This window comes from Bubalus bubalis, chromosome 11 (assembly GCF_019923935.1).
Source record: "Bubalus bubalis isolate 160015118507 breed Murrah chromosome 11, NDDB_SH_1, whole genome shotgun sequence".
Classification (NCBI taxonomy): Eukaryota; Metazoa; Chordata; class Mammalia; order Artiodactyla; family Bovidae; genus Bubalus; species Bubalus bubalis.
Window position 1 is genome coordinate 55,119,613 of NC_059167.1, and position 20,883 is coordinate 55,140,495.

Consider the following 20,883-nt stretch of genomic DNA (forward strand, 5'->3'; position numbering starts at 1 on the left):
TGTAATTGGATTATATATTTATACCTGGACAGCTTTAGCTGAGTGAGTTGGATGTCCATTTTTTCAATGACGGGGGGTAGAGAATGATGTCCCCTAGAAACTACACTAAATCGGTTTTCAACTGTGATTAAACCCAGATCTGCTATAATAGCATTAGGTGATACTGAAGACTGAGGAATGATAATAACTGGTGCTTTCAAGTTGATATCCATCAAAAGGCGGAAACTCTTTTCGGCCAAGTCTTTCATGCTGGAAGCAGCTCTTTCTGCAGCCTGGGCCGTAGCTGAGCTCAAAGCTTCTTTGGCGGTTTGAAAATTGTTGAGGAAATTCTGTGGGAAAATACTGGTATTTAGAGTTCCCTGAAAAACAGGGATTTATTTTTTAAAAGAAAAACTTTAAAAAAGAGAAACTAAATAAAAGACGTGATGTAAAAGAGATGTTATTTATGACCGTGTACATGAAATAAAGTTTAGAAAGATACACTCTGAGATATTAACATGAACAAGAGTCCCTTCACTTAACGTATTTCAGAATTATTTGTTTATTGACAAATTCTGGTAGCAATTATTTTGTGTGTGTGTGAAAATAACAATGTTTATTGAGGACTTGCTAAATGCCTTACATGTTTTTGTTTGTTTCATATTTTAAAATTTTATTTATTTAAATTAGAGGCTAATTACTTTACAATATTGTGGTGGTTTTTGCCATACATTGACATGAAACCTCCCTTTCACTCATTTAAAACCTCCCTTTTACTCATGAATGTTGGCCATTTTAACCCAAATTTACATAAAAAGATGGAGGAGAAAGCTTTACAGCTCCCAAAGTAGCTTTGAATCTGTACCTCTAGGTCATAAGAATAAAGTCTATGAAACTAAAGTTTAGAAACTAAGGTTTTACCTGCTTATTTCTGAAGATTCTTTTCTTAAGTGTACTTCAACATGAGCAAAGGTGCTTAAGTGTTTACAATCTTGCTATCACTAACAAGAGTCAAAAATTATTTATTTAGAGTAAGATACCATTCATCTCAATTTCAACTAAAAACAGAAAGACTTTTCCCAATACAGAAAAGAACTGGAAGTGATATTCTTGATGCACATCCATTAATAACACAGATGGCTTATTTAGTTGTTTATTTAACCAACCCCTGTCCAAATAAATTACTTTTCAGAAAAATAAAATATCATGGTTTACACAGAAATGTGTGGTTTGAAAGCTTTGATTAACAGTCCTGCTAAAAGAACGGCACAGGCAAATTAAACTCTACACTCCATGAAACTTACATGGAAATAAATAATTAAAAGGATTTTATGGCCTTGTGGATGATAATTATAATCAAAGCTGTAAGTTCCAGTATTAGCCCTTCCAATGCCTAATGATCTCCTTAAAGGATTATTTTACCTAAACATCTTTTAAGGGTATCTCTCAAAACAACTAAAACTGAAAAGGCGTAACTGAAATATCAGAAAGTATTTTCAAACTATGTAACTATGTTAAAGAATGATCCTTCATAGTTGGTTCAAACCAATGATAACTGTAATAATCTATTCAGCATTTGGGAGTTTATCACACAATCCTATTTAGTAAAGATTTTGACTATCTAGATTCAGATACACAGGCAAAGATATTTAGGCTTCAATGAGAAATAAATATTTTTAAAATAAACTTACCAAAAGAGACATGAAGAATTTATGAACATATACAATCTGAATACAACCCACTTTGAGACTAAGTTTGCCATCTACTTTAGACATATCAGCATAGGCCTTTCCTTCTGTGGCATCTGGATAAAGAGTCATTTCGAACCTAAAGACTTCATCTCCCAAAATAGAGACAGCCTACAAGTATTAAATTAACTCGTTATTATATCAAAAGAGTTGTATCACTGTATTACAAGGTTTCTTATTACAGCGTCCTTGACATATAAAGAAGCATCATTTATATCCAAGCTTCAACAAAATACTAGTTAAAAGCATTTAACCTGACAATAACATTTTCCTAAATCTATAAGAAAAAGGTTTATCAATGGAGATATCAATCACTTAATTGGCCCAAAATAACTTTAACACATCCTCTAGTCTATATACAATGTGAAAGCAGGCAATGACCACATTCATGGACAATTCCCAACAAATTGCCTGACACATGACAGATACTACATACACACTAAACAAATGATTAAAGACATTTCCAGACACACACAAAAAAACAAAAATAAATTTCAATACTGAAACACATTTTTTTAATTACCTTTTTGTGAATGGATGTTAAATCAACATTCGTAACTATGATATCCTTAAGTCTGGCAAACATGTCGGTCTTCTTTGGCCGCACAGAGACAGAGGCATCCATTCCTGTGGGAAATACAACGCTTTTAATCTAATCCAAGTGAACTAATTCAGTGTTATTTAAATGCAGTAATATACTACCAAGATAGAGAACAGATAAAATTACTATTAGACATATGTGAAGTAACAACTTAGTTTTTAATAGTTTTTTAAAAATGTTTTGGCTGTGCCATGTGACATGTCAGATCTCAGTTCCCCAGCCAGGGACCAAACCAGCTCCCCCTGCACTAGAAGCGCAGAATCTTAACCACTGGACCACCAGGGAAGTTCCAAAGGTAACAACTACTAGGTATGAGAGACCTATTAAATATTACAGTATCTTTACTGCTAGAAGCATCTCACCCATAAGATTTGTGGAAATTTCAAAACAAAAGTAATCAAATTTCAAAGACAATTAATCACAGGTCTCCAAACACAAGTATCCTGGGCATTCGCATGATCAAAATCAGTCATTTAGGACAACACCTAACATATGTTGAACAGTCATTTTATAAACATTATATAATGAAAACTATTAATCTGAAAACTATGAATAAATATAATTTGATGAATAAATACTATTCTTTCTACAATAAACTTTATCCAAAACACAATTTCTCTCCAAAAAATGTTTGTCATTTTCATGATTTCTAAAGGCATGATTTTTAAAAACACTTCTCAGAGTGAATCGGAGAATGGCTATAGCTCAACCCCAATAATGAACCTAGATCATTACCACGCTACCCATAAACAGATCCTTAGTAGTATTTGCTGAATGGAACTGATTTTCTAACCCCTGTTAACTGCTTATTATGTACATGACAGGCATTTTTCTTAATATACGCAAATATGCAAACTTAATCCTCACAACAATCCCATGAATAATTATTATAACAATGTCCATTTTATAGAAGAGGAAACTCAGGCATGGAAACATAAATTAACTTGCTCAAGGTCAACCAGTAAGTTTTAGAGCCAAAATTTGAACCTTGACAGGCTGTTCCAGAATCCATGGTATAATCTGAATTCATCTTTCTATCAGGCTGATGATGAGTAAAGCTTATAAAATTTCTTTTAGAAACCTTTTTTACTGATGTTATATACACACAAAAGGCAAGGGCCATAGGACAATGACATTTTCTTTACTCAGTGAGATGCTCTGCTATTCATTTCTCAGTTTAAACTCATATTATTTTGAAAATGCAAACAGAACATGAGACTAAATCTTAGACTTATTCTGAAAAAAATTTTAAAATATAAGAAATGTCTTATATCAGTCATGAATCATAACAAATTTACTTCTAACATTTCAAAGCATATCTCTGAAAAGTTTGCAGGAGTCTTCAATATAAATAAACCCAAAGATGACTCATGATGATCTAAAGGGGTGGGATGGTGGGGGGGGTTCAAGAGGGAGGGGATATATGTACACATATGGCTCAGATGGTAAAGAATCTGCCTGCCAATGCAAGAGACCCGGGTTCAATCCATGAGTTGGAAAGATTCTCTGGAGAAGGAAATGGCAACCCACTCCAGTATTCTTGCCTGGGAAATCCCGTGGACACAGGAGCCTGGCAGGCTACAGTCCAGGGGGTCGCAAAGAGTCTGATGTAACTAAGCAACTAACACACTCACTTTTTATAGCTCATTCACTCTTTTTTTTTTTTTTAATGACTGTGCTGGGTCTTCACTGCTGCACCCAGGCTTTTTTCTAGTTGCGTTGACCAGGGGCTACTCTTCTTTGCGATGCTAGGGCTTCTCATTGTAGTGGCTTCTCTTGTTGCAAAGCATGGACTCTAGAGTGCATGGGCTTCAGTAGCTCTGGTGCAAGGGCTCAGTAGTTGTGGTTCCCGGGCTCCCGAGTACAGGCTCAACAGTTGTGGTGCATGGCTTAGTTGCTCCACAGTCTGTGGTATCTTCCTGGAACAGGGGTTGAACCCATGTCTCTTGCACTAGCAGGCTAATTCTTTACCACTGAGTCACCAGGGAAGCCTACCGATTCACTTTTTTGTACAGGAGAAACTAACATAACATTATAAAGCAATTATACTCCAATAAAATAATTCAAAAATAAATAAATAGGGCTTCCCTGGTGGTTCAGCAGTAAAGAATCTGCCTGCAATGCAGGAGATGTGTGTGAGAAACACGGGTTTGATCCCTGGTTCGGGAAGATCTCCTAGAGAAAGAAATGGCAACCCACTCTAGTATTCTTGCCTGGGTAATCCCATGGACAGAGGAGCCTGGCGGGCTACAGTCCATGAGGTCCCTAAAGAGTCAGATGCAACTTAGCAACTAAACAACAAATACATAATAAAGTTTACCATTTAGAAAATAAAAAAATGGAAAGTTGTATCTTGTTAATGAATGAGAAAACTCAATATCATTAAGATATCAATTTTCCCTAAATTGGTCTACAGATGCAATGCAATTCCAATTAAAATACTACAAGGCTAAGAAAAAAAAAATACTACAAAGCTTTTTGTTGAAATTGGCTGTTGTCCTTGAAGTCGCTAAGTCATGTTCAACTCTTTGTGACCCCACAGACCATTGCACACCAGACTCCTCTGTCCTACACTATTTCCTGGAGTTTGCTCAAATTCATGTCCATTGAGTCTGTGATGCTATCTAACCATCTCATCCTCTCCCGTCTCCTATTCTTTTTGCCTTCAATCTTTCCCAGCATCAGGGTCTTTTCCAAGAGTCGGCTCTTCACATCAGGTTGTCAAAATATTGGAGCTTCAGTTTCAGCATCGGTCCTTCCAATGAATATTCAGGGTTGATTTCCTTTAGAATGGACTGGTTTGATCTTGCAATCCAAGGAACCAAGAGTCTTCTTCAACACCACAATTCAAAAGCATCAATTCTTCGGTACTCAGCTTTCTTCATGGTCCAACTCTCACAACTGTGAAGTTGGAAAGCTAATGGTAAAATTTACATGGAAATGCAAAGAATGTGGAATAGCCAATCAGATGAGGGAAAAAATATAATTTTACTAACTGTTACTGAAATCTTGGGGGAAAAAAAAAGACAAGCCATGAGAAATCTACCATGCAACAAGCTCATTCTTCCTGAAGGTCTATGTAAAAACAAAAGTACCTACACCAAGGAATAAGTACTTACCATGTATTCTAATATCTGCAATATTACACTTCTGATCACAGACAAAAACATTAAATGCATTTAATTTAGCGGTGACCTTTAAATCAAACACATCATCTTGAGAAGAGTTGCTGGATACTGAAAAGTAACAAAATCCTTGTGATCAGCAAAATGTAAAGAAGATATAGCACATAAAATAATCTCAAATTCACTAGAAGTACAATATGAACTGTGAAGAACCAAAAAGGTCTCCATTAAGATTATACATAATATTATTTTTAAATCAATTTTCAAATGCCAATCAGACAAAAACTAGTATTTTTCCATCCAAATTAAAAATAAAGGCAACCTTTATTAGCACCTGGTAAGTACAATTTTGTTAGATGGAAAACTTTACTATAACTTTTCTCCTAGGAAAAAAAGAAAAATCCCTATAATAGAATTCTAGGATTCCAATAGAGATAAATTTTGATTTGGAACTTCTTTTCACATCATATATTAGATCAAAGAAAAATATTTCATGAAAAACTGAAATGGTAAATTAGTAAAAATATGTATTATTAACTATGACACATACAATACATGTTATTAACTATACAGCCAATTTCTCTAGACTGTATTCTGTTTCTCCATGAAGAATCCTAAGATAAAGTCTGTAAGAAATGAACATAAAGAGCTAAAGTTAAGGAACAAAAAGCTACTTTATAATATGTATTTGTGTCTGTGTACATGTCTAAGAATCACAATCAAATGGATTCCCTTAATCTATTTTAGTTCAAGTCCTGATTGATAAATATAAGATATAATTTCCTAGAGATGTGTCTTGACTGAAGGAAACAATGTTTCTTATAAAACTGTAAAAATATGGGGACATCAGTCCTTAATCACCAAGATGATAAAAGAGTTTGTTTGTTTGTTTTCCCTTAAAATTTAAAGTAGCATAATCAAACCATAAAAAAACAGCTACACAGCATAACTAGAATATTATTTCTTTGGATTAGGATTTTTTTATAGTTTATTGTGAGCTTAAATACTCCCTGTATCAGATCTAATATTACTAACAGCTTTATACTTTAAAGATGCCAGTAATATAGATAATGCAACCAATTATGGTCTGAAAATTAAATGACCAGATATTTAGATACTCACACCATATGATATGAAATAAAAATAATTAAAGTAATATTTGACTTAAAAATAGGCATATATTCACTCAGGCTATACTACATCTAATATTTTCAGGGCACAAGTCATGGCATGTGCCCATATCTCTATGTGACTTAAATACAGTTTTGGTTTGAAATCAAAGTGAGTCTGTCTCTTCCATGAGATTATTCCTTTTGTGTCTTGTGAAGCTTAAACCTGTTGAGTACCAGGTAGTTTTAACTGACTGAAATGGGCCTTTGTTACTATGCATGACTGTGATCATACTTTCATTTCTTCCATTCTCACTTTTACTAGATAGAGTGAAGGCTATGGGCATATCAATGCAAAGTATATATGACTTTATTTCATGAAAAAGCAAGGCAGTGAAATCAAATATAAATACATGATTAATATTAAACACTTATTTAAAATCTCTCACTAAATTTATATCAATACCATAAGAGTAAAATCCGCTTTCTTTTGAAACCAACATAATCTGTTAAAGCACTGGAAACATTAAGGTGCTAAATGGTCATCTTAGCTTAAAAATACAAGTTATTCTGTTCAGTTCAGTTATTACATATGATTATTAAAGTTCAGGTAGAAAGTATGAGACCATGACTCAAAAGTTAATACCAGTTTTGGCAATGATACTTCTGGACTCCCCCATAAGTGGTTTCAGCTCCGAGTCCTTCTTAGAAGGTTCAGAGGATGGAACAGCAGAGGACAAAAAATCCATGAAGGACAGTAAAGCTTCCAAATGAAGAACTAAGTCTAAAGATGAAAATGAAACCTAAGATAATGAACAATTAGAGAGGCAAATTTCAGATATGGAAACATTTTTATGTCAAACTTCAACATATACAAGTAGCCCAAGAATAGTTCAACTAAGGACCTTTTTTATTTGAGAAAGAATTCACTATTACTCTGTTAATCCTTTACTAGACAATAAACTAACACTGCCAACTTCCACACATGACCATACTTCCAACTTCAACAGAACTTGATAGCTTTTAAGTAAAGATTTAGAAGTATTATCAGCCTTAGCTCAGTCCCCTTATAGATGGTTCCAAGCAATGTCTATACTGAGCCATACTTTCTGCCTGACCCTTAATTTTTTTTCTAATCCTAAAGTCAGTTAACAATACAAGTGCTTAATGCTTCCATTAATAGGATGTCAAATAAGAGTTGTGAATAAAATTCCCTTAAAAATGTATTATTTTGTCCTCAACAAGGAATCATTAATTTGTACGTGGGAAACAAATAGTCTTTTAGGAAATCAAATAAACCTTTGTAATAATTTTATCTCAGCTCTATATTCATTTCTTCCATCTACAAGATTAGATCTATTATCATTACCACTCTTACTCTAATTTTAGAACTCACAATCTCACAGCTAAAGATGGCTTTGAAGCTATATTTAATCATTAACATATACCCTAGCCTTATAGTGAGTTAGAAAAGACATACCTCAAGTGTTTGTTTGGTATTGTCATGAGTGGTTTTAAATTCTGGTCCATCAATGTCTGCCTACAAATAATGGAGGATTAAATCACCAGGTTGGAAACAATAAAAATTCACACATTGCAAAATATATATACATATAGTCTTTACTTTTCAAAGCATGCTATGAAAACACTATAAACATATTTTTTCAAGCAAAGAAGAATATGCCAAAAACACGACCACATAAGTAATTCTCACATTCTGTAAAAGCAAAATCCCAAACTAGGAGGAAATGCTAAAGGTAGGGAAAATGTTAGTGCATCTGGATTATATTTTGCTTCAAGTTACAATGGAACTTTGTATATTTCCACTTATTCAAAAACATACGATTAACTCTGAAGGTTACTGAAATGATCCAGGACTGTCAGATGCTTGCATGATGCACTATAATCAACCAGTTTTAGAATAAAAAATTTTAGGGGAAAAAAACTGAGGCATTGAATATGGGGGAACTACATAACTTCATACATTCAAATATTAAAGAATTTTAGAAATAAAACTAGGTACCTTTGTCAATAACATTTTCAGAAGGGGTTCATCTGTTACATTGGAAGAGTTAATAATGTGAAGAGGTCCTCCTTTAGAGTCTAAAAGAGAAAGAGAGATCATGAAGTCTTTTAGATATTTCAAATATATTAAAAACAGATCAGCCAGATACACAACATATACATTTCCCAAACCTCAACAGTTGGGTGGTGCAGTGGATAAGAATCCACCTGCCAGTGTAGAGGACACAGGTTCCATCCCTGGTCCAGGAAGATTTCACAATGCTGTGGAGCAACTAAAGCCTGTGCGCCCTAGGGCACTTGAGCTACAACTACTGAGCCTATGTGCTGCAACTACTGAAGCCTGAGTGCCCAAGAGCCCGCATTCCACAACTACGGAGCCTGCAGGCTGCAGTTACTGAAGCCTTGAACCTAGAGGCAACAAGAGAAGCCATCGCAGCAAGAAGTCTCATGCACCAGAACAAAGAGCCGCCCCAGCTCACCCCAACTAGAGAAAGCACATGCAAAGCAACACAGACCCAGCACAGACAAAAATAAATCATGAAAATACATTTTTAAAGAATTCAAGAGTTGTATGCTAAAAATCGTGACTTTTACTATATGTATCATATCTCAGTAAAACTGGCTTTGAAATAAAATCCGAGATACTTCACAAAGACAAAAAACCAGCATTAGCCAATTACAAATGATATAATATTTGGTACTACTGGTATTACTTATTTCAACAAATAAGAATATATTAAAGGACAAAGCTAAAAAATACTTAAACTAGGGATTATTCTCAATACAAGTCTGCTTTACTTAAAGTGACCCCATAGAATTCCAATGAACTTTAAATACCCATATTAACTTTAAAAGTTACTTTGGAGATTCCTTAAAAAACTGGAAATAGAACTGCCTTATGATCCAGCAATCCCACTGCTGGGCATACACACTGAGGAAACCAGAAGGGAAAGAGACACGTGTACCCCAATGTTCATCGCAGCACTGTTTATAATAGCCAGGACATGGAAGCAACCTAGATGTCCATCAGCAGATGAATGGATAAGAAAGCTGTGGTACATATACACAATGGAGTATTACTCAGCCATTAAAAAGAATACATTTGAATCAGTTCTAATGAGGTGGATGAAACTGGAGCCTATTATACAGAGTGAAGTAAGCCAGAAAGAAAAACACCGATACAGTATACTAACGCATATATATGGAATTTAGAAAGATGGTAACAATAACCCTTTGTACGAGACAGCAAAAGAGACACTGATGTATAGAACAGTCTTATGGACTCTGTGAGAGACGGAGAGGGTGGGAAGATTTGGGAGAATGGCATTGAAACATGTAAAATATCATGTATGAAACGAGTTGCCAGTCCAGGTTCGATGCACGATACTGGATGCTTGGGGCTGGTGCACTGGGACGACCTAGAGGGATGGAATGGGGAGGGAGGAGGGGGGAGGGTTCAGGATGGGGAACACATGTATACCTGTGGTGGATTCATTTTGATATTTGGCAAAACTAATACAATTATGTAAAGTTTAAAAATAAAAAAAAATAAAAAAAAAAGTTACTTTGGTGCAATTTAGAAAGTGAATTTGAAAGGTTGAAGAGACTACAGAAGAATGCTAAACTTTTTCCTCTATATATTTTCATATTGCTTGTTATTTTTACAAGTATATATTAATATTATTAATATATTAATATAACAAAAAAACACTGCTGTAATTTAAAAATAAATTTAAAAATCAAACAAAAAATTTACTTTCTAGTAAACTAACTCACCTTTCAAAAAGGGTCCCTGGGCTCTATACCTGAGTATTGTACTTGGGTTGTGATTTCCTAATATGTCAGTTCACAGAGAATAGTTATAATATAATGTTGCCTTTTACAAGTTCTGAAGTGTTCTATATAGACACTGGAGACATAGGCCTCATTCTTCTTTTAGGTATATTCTACTTTGTGCTAAATATTTAGATATAGACTTACTTTATGATCAATTACTACATAGATAATGAATTTTTAATTTTTAAATATCAAACTACTTTCTACTAAATGTAATAAATTTAAACTAATTAAATAATTACGGTGACACTAATAGATATGCTTAAAGTTTATAAAAAGGTAGGGACCTCTGCCTATTACATGTACAATTTACAAAGACTACACTTCATACTTACCAGTGAACTGAAAGCATCGCATACTAATCTTGTTTAGATAACCTTCAGCAGTCAGGTCATAGGCTTTAACTCTAGCTTCCAGTCCAAGCTGCAGGACATTTAGTTCATGTAAAGGCCTTCCTTTCTTTTCTGCTTTTTCCATCAAAGTAATCACAACCTAGAAAAAGATACCAGTATTACCACAAACTATTTCACTAATATACAATGAAGATATAAGTTAACAATTTAATAACCATCCAGAGTGATATAATAAAAAATTCACCCAATGTAAAGATGTGCACTTCTATTTGTGTCTGGAAATTGCCTAGGGTTATTTACTTTGGAGGCACACTTACCTGTTCAGACTTTTAAAGCACAATATATTCTAGTGGATCTTAAGACAGCTAGGGATAAAAAAAGTGGTTCTACCTAATTCCCAGAAGTCCTAGTCTGATGGATGGTGTCAGACTAAATCTCAAAGTCTGAGATATACAGTCAATTTTTAAACTACACTTAAGGCAAGGTTTCTCAACCTTGGCACCAATGACATCTGGGGCTGGGTCATCCTTTCCAGGGAGGAGCAGTCCCAAGCACTACAGGCTGTTCAGTGGCATCACCGGCCTCTACCCACTGGCTGCCAGTAGCCCCCTCTCTCTGGATGGCAACAACCAAAAATCTCTCCAGATGATGCCTATTATCAGCAAATTGCTTCCTCCCACCCTAATCACTGTCCTCGCAAAGACAACTGTAATTACATGTACCACAAATTATATTAAAAAGGACTTATGGGTTTTTCTATGTATATATGTTAATGAAGCCTATATGCAAATAGAATGATTCATCTATCAATGTTTCAATTATCAAAGGTTAAAAATCTTCAATAACTCTTAATGTCACCAGAAAAACAGCAGAGGTTTAACATCAAGGAAGTTTGTTTCAAAGCATATATTTCAGATTTTAAAAGTAGCATTCAATTGTTTAAAAATTTATTATGCTTAACTCAGAGACAGAATATAACCTCTACACAACTATTGAACGATGAAGGGATTTTCAGAGGAAATTTTTTTCTTCCAAGTCCCTCTATGTGTGACGCTTTCCCACATTTAAACATGTTTATGTCTGGTTCCTCTCTCTACCCTGTCCCAGTCCCCTTCCTGAATCCTGTTTCTCAGACTCCATTTTATTACTTTTTAAAAATGCAACCCAAATCTCACTTCCTCCAGGAAATCTTCCCTGATCCTCTCAGACTGCTTAGATGCCCTCTTCCTACTGTGAGGCCACCAAGGACGGAAACCACCTGCCTTGGCCGGGCATGATGATAACCGCTTGCCTGAACTCTCTCACAGCAGAAGGTCCAATAAGGAAAACAGAGCTTCCCCAGAAAACTAATGGAGAGAATTCGGGATAAAAGCGGATAAAAGGAGGGAGGAGATGCCCGCGAACAAACCCGGAAGAATTCAGACAGGGCCAAAAGGAGGAGGGAGGAGACAATACGTCCAGCCAACCTCCCAGAAGCCCTCACACTGCTATCGACATTGGCCGAGTCACTTGTGCTCCATCAGGAAGACCCAGAGTCACCAAACGTATTTGGTGAGCAAGATGACTGGCCAGAGATACCCTGGCAACCAACCCCATTACCATGAACCAGAGACTGGGAACCACGTGACAGAATGTAATTTAATGGGAATATTACAAAAATGTTAATAGTTTTCTTGTTTGAGTTGAGTCTCTATGCCTTTTACCTTTGTTTCCTTAGCACTCAGCACATGCAATGAGTATTTGTTACATGTGTGAATACAGAAGAGGAAAATTCATTTACTCTTTCCTTAAGAATCTGCAGCTGGACAGCAGACTAAAAATAAGATAACATTTTTTAAATTTTTACACATTTTATTCTATTGTATTAATGGTGCTAAAATTTTCAAAGAATTTTCTCAGTCCTTTTCCTGTCTTTCCTATACAAAATCCAAAGCAAGCCACATTCCATCTGTCCTAAAATCATTTGAAAAGTGTGTTAGAGGGCATACTACCATTTTTTCTATGAAATATTATATCCTCCAAATATAACTCATCTTTAACAAACACTCAAATTTATAAATATTACATCTACATACAAATAACAAATAGCCTATGTAAGATTTTTTTAGTAGAGTAATTCCAAATATCCATTATCTATTCATCTCATTTTATAAAAGCAGATGAAAATTACACACCTCTTTAATTTCAAAATTCAACAGCATATTAATGATGTCTACAGATTTTATTTCTTCCACTCCAGCTGTTAAAGTATCTTGAGAAACATGCACATCTTGTTTCGATGTAGAGATTTCAAGTGGCTCTTTAATTTCACCTAGAGATGTTTAAAAGAAATTGATTTACCTCTATTCACACATTTCCTACATGAATACTCAATGAGGACTTAGACAAGTACTCCAGACTTGGTGCAAGCATTCAAAATCTACAAATCAGAATTATACAGCCCCAGCCCTTAGAGAGCTCAGTTTAGTAGAAGATACATATACATACACACATATTTAGTACAAACAAAATAAGCAGGCTTCAGCTGCTTATTAAATAGACAAATGCTGACAGACTCTATGTAAGTGGATAGAAACCACGCAACTAGGCAAGACACTGCCATGAGGAGATCAAGAAAGTCTTAAGAGGCGAGTTATCATTCAAGTGGAACTGCAGGATCTCCTCAGAGGAGACAGATAAGAATAAAATAAGAGGTAGCAGAAAATCACAGAGAAAGAACACATCGGGACAGGTTTTACAAACAGAATGGAATTTGATATGGTTAAATCATGAGGAGAATAACAAGAATGAAGGTTTGATAAGAAAAAAAGCAGGGAAAAGTTGAAGCTTCTTATGCCATACCAAGAACCAAAAGTAAAACCAAATGACTATGGGCTTGTTGTCCTGAAATTCATACCCTGAAACACAACAAAATTTGCTTTCCAAACTGTAATACACAATACTAATAACAGCTATCACTTGCTAAGTACTCACCTCTGTGTAGGATGTGTGGTAACAGATGTACATGGACTAGCGCAGTTAACTCTCATAACAATACTTTGACATAAAAACTTTATTGTTCTCACTTCCCAGATGAGCAAACTGAGGTCCCAGCAGACTCAGTGCCTTGCTTAGTGTTTTCCATGTGGAAAACCATTGCTGTTAATTATTACCTTTGAGAAAGCAATACACAGGGCAAGGCTTCTTAACTATCACCTTATTTTAGCACTGTTTCAGGCATAATGTGATCCAGGGGAAATAATTCTAGCAAATATTTTGCTTTTAGAAAACAATTCCTAGAATAGGCAAAGATTTCTTAAATAGAAAATAAAAAGCCCTCATCATTTAAAAAATATGTATTAGAGTTCATTAAAAGTAACTAATTCTATTAAACAGAAGGCCCATTAAGAGTGAAAAGGTAAACCACAGATAGAGAGAAGACATTTCTACACACATACTAACATGTATACATATAGCAAACGTAACCAGCAAAAGGCTCCTATCCAGAATGAATAAATAATTCCCATACACCAATTAGAAAAAAAGACCACACCTTAATAAAAATGGTCAATAGACTCGAATGTGTGTGTAGCTGCTCAGTCGTATTTGACTCTTGGCAACCCCATGGACTGCAGCCTGCCAGGCTCCCCTGTCCATAGAATTTTCCAAGCAACAATTCTGGAGTGGGTTTGCCATTTCCTTCTCCAGGGGAATCTTCCCAACCCAGGGATCGAACCTGCATCTCTTTCGTCTCCTGCGCTGGCAGGCAGATTCTTTACCACTGAGCATCTAGGAAGCCCCATACTACACTTGATCTTAGTCAAAAGGCTGAGAAGACTTGAATGATCATGTCGAAAAAGAGAATATCCAAATAACCAATAAGCATATGAAAAGATCCTCAATTTCATTAGTTACCAAGGAATAAATAAAAACCAAAGACTGACAATGGCCTTCTTGGTGAGAATGTGAAAAAACTGGAATTCTCATACCCAGCTGGTAGCAAAGTAAATTGATTCAACCACGTGGAAAACTGATCAGTATAACCTGGCATAAGTTACTGAAGCTAAATGTAAGCTAACATATAAGCCAGTAATTCTACTCTGAGTTGTATGTTCAAAACAAAAAAAGTAATATAACTGTACCAAAAGATTGTGCAATAACTTTCATAGCAACTTTACTCATGATAGTCAAAAACTGGAAACAGGAATAAAAGGAACAAACTAGTGATAGATATTCCAACGGATGAATCCCACAAACAAAATGTTGAATGAAAGAAGCCAAAAAAGAAAAATTTTTGTATGATTCCATTTATATGAAATTCAAAAAGAGGGAAAACTACTCTATCTATGGTATTACAAACCAGAATGGCAGTAAATTCTGGGTAGATCTTAGGGAAGGGTGGGAGTTTGGTACTGACCAGGAAAGGGCATAGGGAGGGCTCTAGGGTGCAGTGCTAGAAATGTTTTATATCTTAATCATGGTGATTACACCAGTGTAGCCATAGATAAATAAGTTCACTGAACTGTACACTTTACTATATGTGTTAACATACTGTAAGAAAAAAGATCCCCTCCCCACCCCGCTAGATTTTTCGTTGTGTGTGTGTGTTTGTTGTTGTTATTGTTGTTTTTGAGATACAACTGACTTAAATTATTGAACGCAAATCCAAAGCTGGTGCTCTGTGACAACCTGGAGGGGACAGGGTGGGAAGGAAGGTGGGAGGGGGTGCAGGAGGGAGGGGACACATGCATGCCTACGGCCATTCATGTTGATGTATGGCAATAACCATCACAATATTGTAAACTAACTACCCTCCAATTATAATTTAAAAATATTGCATTAGTTTTAGGTAAAAAAAAAAAAACAGCTCTTTAAAATTGAAAAAAAAATACAGTGGTATACCATTTTTTCACTCAGCAAATTGGCAAAAATTTTTAAATCTGATAATATGCCATGTTAGAAAAGGCACAGAAAAACAACCTGATGGGAATACAAAACACTCATGCTCATTTTGCGTATGAGTTCTATGAGGTTCAACTGTCAAAACAATAAGTGAAATTAAATTTTATTACATGTACTAATTAAATTATTATTTTAACAAAAACTAAATACTCTTTTATCCAGTAGTCCTGGTATTTTTCCAACAGATAAACATGTACTTGTAAAAGTGTATGCACTAGAATAATTAATGCAACATAATAAAAGTAAAAGACTGAAATAAACCTGACATGTCCATTAATAGGGACTTTATAAATTATGATATTTCAAAAGAATACCAAGCATCCATTAAAAAGAATGAGTTACATCTACACATAGCATATATAGAGATATGGAATGAACACCAAGATACACTATGTATGTGTATATGCTGCTAAGTCATGTCAGTTGTATCCTACTCTTTGCACCCCCATGAACTGTAGCCTGTCAGGCTCCTCTATCCATGGGATTCTCAAGGCATGAATACTGGATTGCGTTGCCATTTCCTTCTCCAGGGGATCTTCCTGACCCAGGGATCAAACCTACGTCTCCTGCATTGTCAGGTGGATTCTTTACCACTGAGCCTCCAGGAAGCCCCAGGTATATTACTACTAAATCTTATTTTAAAGTCAGATTGAGTATGCTACATAGCATACTGTCAACTTAAATTTTCTTCTTTCCTATATGTGCAAATTCAAAACTTATTCCAGGAATTCACCACTGATCTGAAACCCTTCTTTCTGGCCTCCTCCTAACTCATGCAGCTTAGAAATAACTGATGGTTTGCTTAACTTGAAAGAAAACTGTCATTTCATTCAATAGTATCTTATTTATTTTCTCAGTAACACAAATCACAGTTGTAAATATGTATTCATTTACTTCATTTTTATTGTCTATCTCCCCTACTAAATTATAAATAACTTGTATTATGCCACCTATTGTTAGCCTCTTACCTGTATCCTGTATTCTTGGTTTTACTTTATTCAAATCTTCAGGAGCCTCACCAAGATTTTCTGCTAGTATTCTAAATAAAAGATTAAGATCTTCTTGATTTAGATTAACCTGTAAAATACAATGTTCCAAGAAAAGATAATTTCATTTTTAATGAAACAATTCTAATACAGAAAATAAATCCTTAGTAACAAAACACTAAGGACCGATTAATCTTAATGCTGACTAAAAAGTTATATAATCACTATACACTCAAGTATTTCACTACTTATTTCATGTTAAAAATCTCATTTTCAAAGCGAAGATAGTGTCTGAGAAAAACAGTATGATTTATGAGTCAGTATTAGTTTCATCTACTTAATATGATTCTCAGTGAAAGTTAATAATGATTAAAGAAATCAGATCACCTTTTTTAAAGAAATTAATTTTGGAACATAAGTGCTACTATGCACATATAAGTGCTATTTTTTAAACAACAACAATTTCAATGTAATAGAAAGGCCATCTTCAATATAAAAAATAGGGTTCATTCAATGCTATAATTATCTTATGGGTACTTAGATATCCCTAAAATAAAAGGTTGTATATATAATATATAGAAGAAATAGAATTATAATATACTGATACTAATAATTTACAAGTAGATCTTTGCTAATGTGTACATGTAACAAATTTAAAAGCTAAAGAACACTTAACTAAAGATTAAATTCTACTAAAAACAATGAAGATACTGTTGGACAATATCACACTGAAATTTTTCTTACAACAATCGGTAAAAAAAAAAAAGTCCACATTTCATTTGGATTTATAATGAGAAAATCTTCAGAGTCTCAACTTTCAATAACAAGGCTTTTTCCACTCATCTACTCACATTCATTGAATCAAGATGTCCTTTAATTTCCACAACAGGCACCTTGTGGTACCAAGATGCAGCTAGATTCCGATTTACAAAAAACTCCAAGTTAATTGGGTGCAACAGCTGAATATCAGGATGGGAGATTCCTGGCTGGATCACTGTCCTTATGGGAAATATAATTGATATATATGCATAAACATAGGGGTAAATGCAATATATCATTGAAAAAAAAAACAGAAAAGTCCAAAGTTGTTGCTCTAAATGCTGATTTGAAACACAATGCTGTTTTAGTGTTTTCTAAACTTGATTTATAGTTAATTTAATCTACAATGCACCAGCATGAACAGATTAAAATACAGCTGACCTTTGAACTTCACAGGGCGGGGGGGGGGCACTAGTTGTGAGAACCTCCCACTCAATCATGTGACTTTCACTTTGCCCTCCATATTTTGGTTCCTCTGTATATGCAGTTCCTCCACAACTATGGCTCCAAACAACCATGGACTGTTAACACTGCATTATTTACCACTGGGAAAAAATCTGCTTATAAGCAGAATCATGCTGATATACAATTAGCCTTTTAAAAAACTTTTTTCTTTAAACAGAAGATTGATGACAACAATTTTTAAAAAGAAACTGCTATCACTGACAATATGGAGGAATTATCTATACAGTTGTTCAAGGACTCACACATACGCTGGTACAGAGATTAGAGGAAAAAACGGCATTTGAAAAGCAAGCTCTAAGTTTATAAAGCTCTTCACCAGGATTCTTTTCTTGACATGCCTTATAATCATTCCTTTTTTACTCAAGATAATTAAATATCCTTGGATGGGGTAGAAAATGATTTTAAAATGAATGGACACACTTTCAAATGTCCTCTGGTGTGAGCCCAAGAGATACATCATAACTTACAAAGCACTCCTGCCAAAAATGTATAAGCTCAATTAAATCATGAGGAATCACTCAGACAAAACTGAGACTCATTCCATGAAACAACTAGACTATACTCTTCAAAACTGTCATCATCATGAAAAACAAAAAGGGCTAAAGAACTATTATAGAATAAATGTCTATCAGTACAGAAATCCCCCTCACTAGTACAAAATACAATTTAATGCCACATGTTACCATGGACTAAAGGGGAAATTCTTGGACCAACTGGTAAAATCTGAATATTGATTGCATGTGCTATGTGCTCTGCTCATGGGATTTCCCAGGCAAGAATACTGGAGTGGGCTGTCATGCCCTCCTCCAGGGGATCTTCCTGACTCAGGGATTGAATCTGCAACTCCTGCATGGCAGGTGGATTCTTTACCACTGAGACAGCGGGGAAGCCCTATTGAACCCATACTGGGTAATATATTATACCAATGTTAAATTTCCAGAATTTGGTAACTGTGGTGATTATGTAAGACGACTAAAGTCCTTGCTCTTAGGAGACACATGCTAAAGCATATAGTGGCAAAGGATAAGATATCTATTCTCAAATAGTTTAGCAAAAAATGTTTTAACTTCCACTTATGAAATAAACCTTGGGGACATAATGTATAGGATGGTGACTATAGTTAATATTACTATATAGTATATTTGAAAGTTGCTAAGAGAGCAGATCTTGCAAGTTCTCATAATAACAACAAAAAATTTCTGGAATATGTGTGTTGACAAATGTTAACTAGACTTACTGTGGTGACCATTTTGCAATACATACAAATATCAAATTGCTACGCTGCATATCTGAAACTAGTATAATCTATCAATTATATCTCAATAAAAACAAAATTTTTAATTTAAAATATTAAGTATATATACAGAATTAAAGCAAAGGCAAACAACTGGTGAATCCAGGTGAAGGATTATATGTGAACTCACAGTACTACTATTTTTGCAATTTGTCTGCAGGCTTGAGATTTTTCAAAATAAAAAGCTGATTTAAAGGACTTCCCTCGTGGTCCAGTGGTTAAGAAGGCAGATTCACTGCATGAACCCATGCAATGGGACATGGGTCAATCCCTGGTCAGGGAACTAGGATCCCACATGCCTTGGAGCAACTAAGCCCATGCACTGTAATCAGAGAGCCTACGCACTCCAAAGAAAATCCCGCATGACATAACAAAGAACCTGCATGATGCAACTAAGACCCAATACAGCCAAAAAAATTAATAAATATTTTAAGATAACTGATTTAAGATACTGTTCTGTGCAAAAGAAATATGTTGAGTGTGAATTTCAACAGTCATAAAACTTGATAGACAATATTAAATAATACTTGAATACATAATTATTGAAAGAGCATTACCTAGAAAGCTTCAGTTCTGTTAGTTGCACATCCATTCTATCAATCACTGGAGGGTCTGAGTAGTTTTCACCAGATACCAGACTGAACTGATTCTGAACTCTGATTAACCCAAGATCAACCACTACTGCATTGGTGGAAATGGAAGACTGTGGGATGACTATAACTGGTGCTTTCAAATCAATATTGATGGAAACACGAAAGCTCCTCTGGGCAAAATCTTTCACACTTGTGGCGGCCTTTTCTGCAGCCTGAGCAGTAGCTGCACTCAGGGCCTCTTTTGCTGTCTGGAAATTGTTCAGGAAGTTCTGAAGACACAAAGTAAAAGAGAAATTCAAACAGGAGGATAAGCACATCATTTCTAACACCATCTTCTTTTTATTTATGTGCTAATGTTTTCCCAATAAGTAACTTTCAGTTGAGTTCTATTTTTCTAAAGTTAGGAAAGAATTACTGACTATCCATCCATATGCATGAGCTACCTGACAATGGCTAATTATAAATAGAGTTATATGGCTGAGAAACAGAGAAAAAAAATTATAATAGTTTTTACACTTGAGAATTTAGATTCACTATGTTCCAGCAAAAACAATTCCATTGTAGGCAATGCTAGACAAAAATCATTAAATGATTTCAACTGTTAGAGAGAGGTTTTGACCTCTACATTAATCCATAAATAATATCAATAATCAAATCAATGCACATCCTAAAATTCAAAGTTTTAAGATTGCAATCATAATTATCAGACTTGCTTAAGTACTTCTAAGTCAAAAAAATCTATATATAAATGGTGATTTTACCAGAAGTGACATGAGGAATTTATGGAGATAGACAATCTGAATACAGCCAACATTGAGTGATACCACACCATCCACCTTGGACATGTCAGTATAGGAATCCCCCTCAGTAGCATCTGGATACAAATCCAAGTTAAAATGAAAGACTTCATTTCCCATTATTGACACAGCCTGAAAAGCAGAAATGTGGATGAACAATGACAATGACAAAATAAAATCCCTATTGAAAAGTGTTTATAATCATTATAGAA

The 20,883-nt window shown here is 34.8% G+C and overlaps 1 protein-coding gene across 2 annotated transcripts in view; it reads right to left on the reverse strand.

Moving 5' to 3' along the window:
- The window catches only part of VPS13C (vacuolar protein sorting 13 homolog C), a 190,056-nt gene that overhangs the window by 73,577 nt on the left and 95,596 nt on the right, over positions 1-20,883 (reverse strand). For both annotated transcript variants that reach the window (XM_025295705.2, XM_025295707.2), the window contains exons 32-44: positions 20,636-20,803; positions 19,839-20,143; positions 17,555-17,702; positions 16,686-16,794; positions 12,951-13,087; positions 10,759-10,915; positions 8,586-8,665; positions 8,043-8,102; positions 7,209-7,365; positions 5,448-5,564; positions 2,251-2,354; positions 1,671-1,838; positions 25-329 (exon numbers count right to left, since the gene is read on the reverse strand). In XM_025295705.2, coding sequence (XP_025151490.2) covers positions 25-329; positions 1,671-1,838; positions 2,251-2,354; positions 5,448-5,564; positions 7,209-7,365; positions 8,043-8,102; positions 8,586-8,665; positions 10,759-10,915; positions 12,951-13,087; positions 16,686-16,794; positions 17,555-17,702; positions 19,839-20,143; positions 20,636-20,803 — 2,015 coding nt within the window. The remainder of the gene's footprint in view (positions 1-24; positions 330-1,670; positions 1,839-2,250; positions 2,355-5,447; positions 5,565-7,208; positions 7,366-8,042; positions 8,103-8,585; positions 8,666-10,758; positions 10,916-12,950; positions 13,088-16,685; positions 16,795-17,554; positions 17,703-19,838; positions 20,144-20,635; positions 20,804-20,883) is intronic.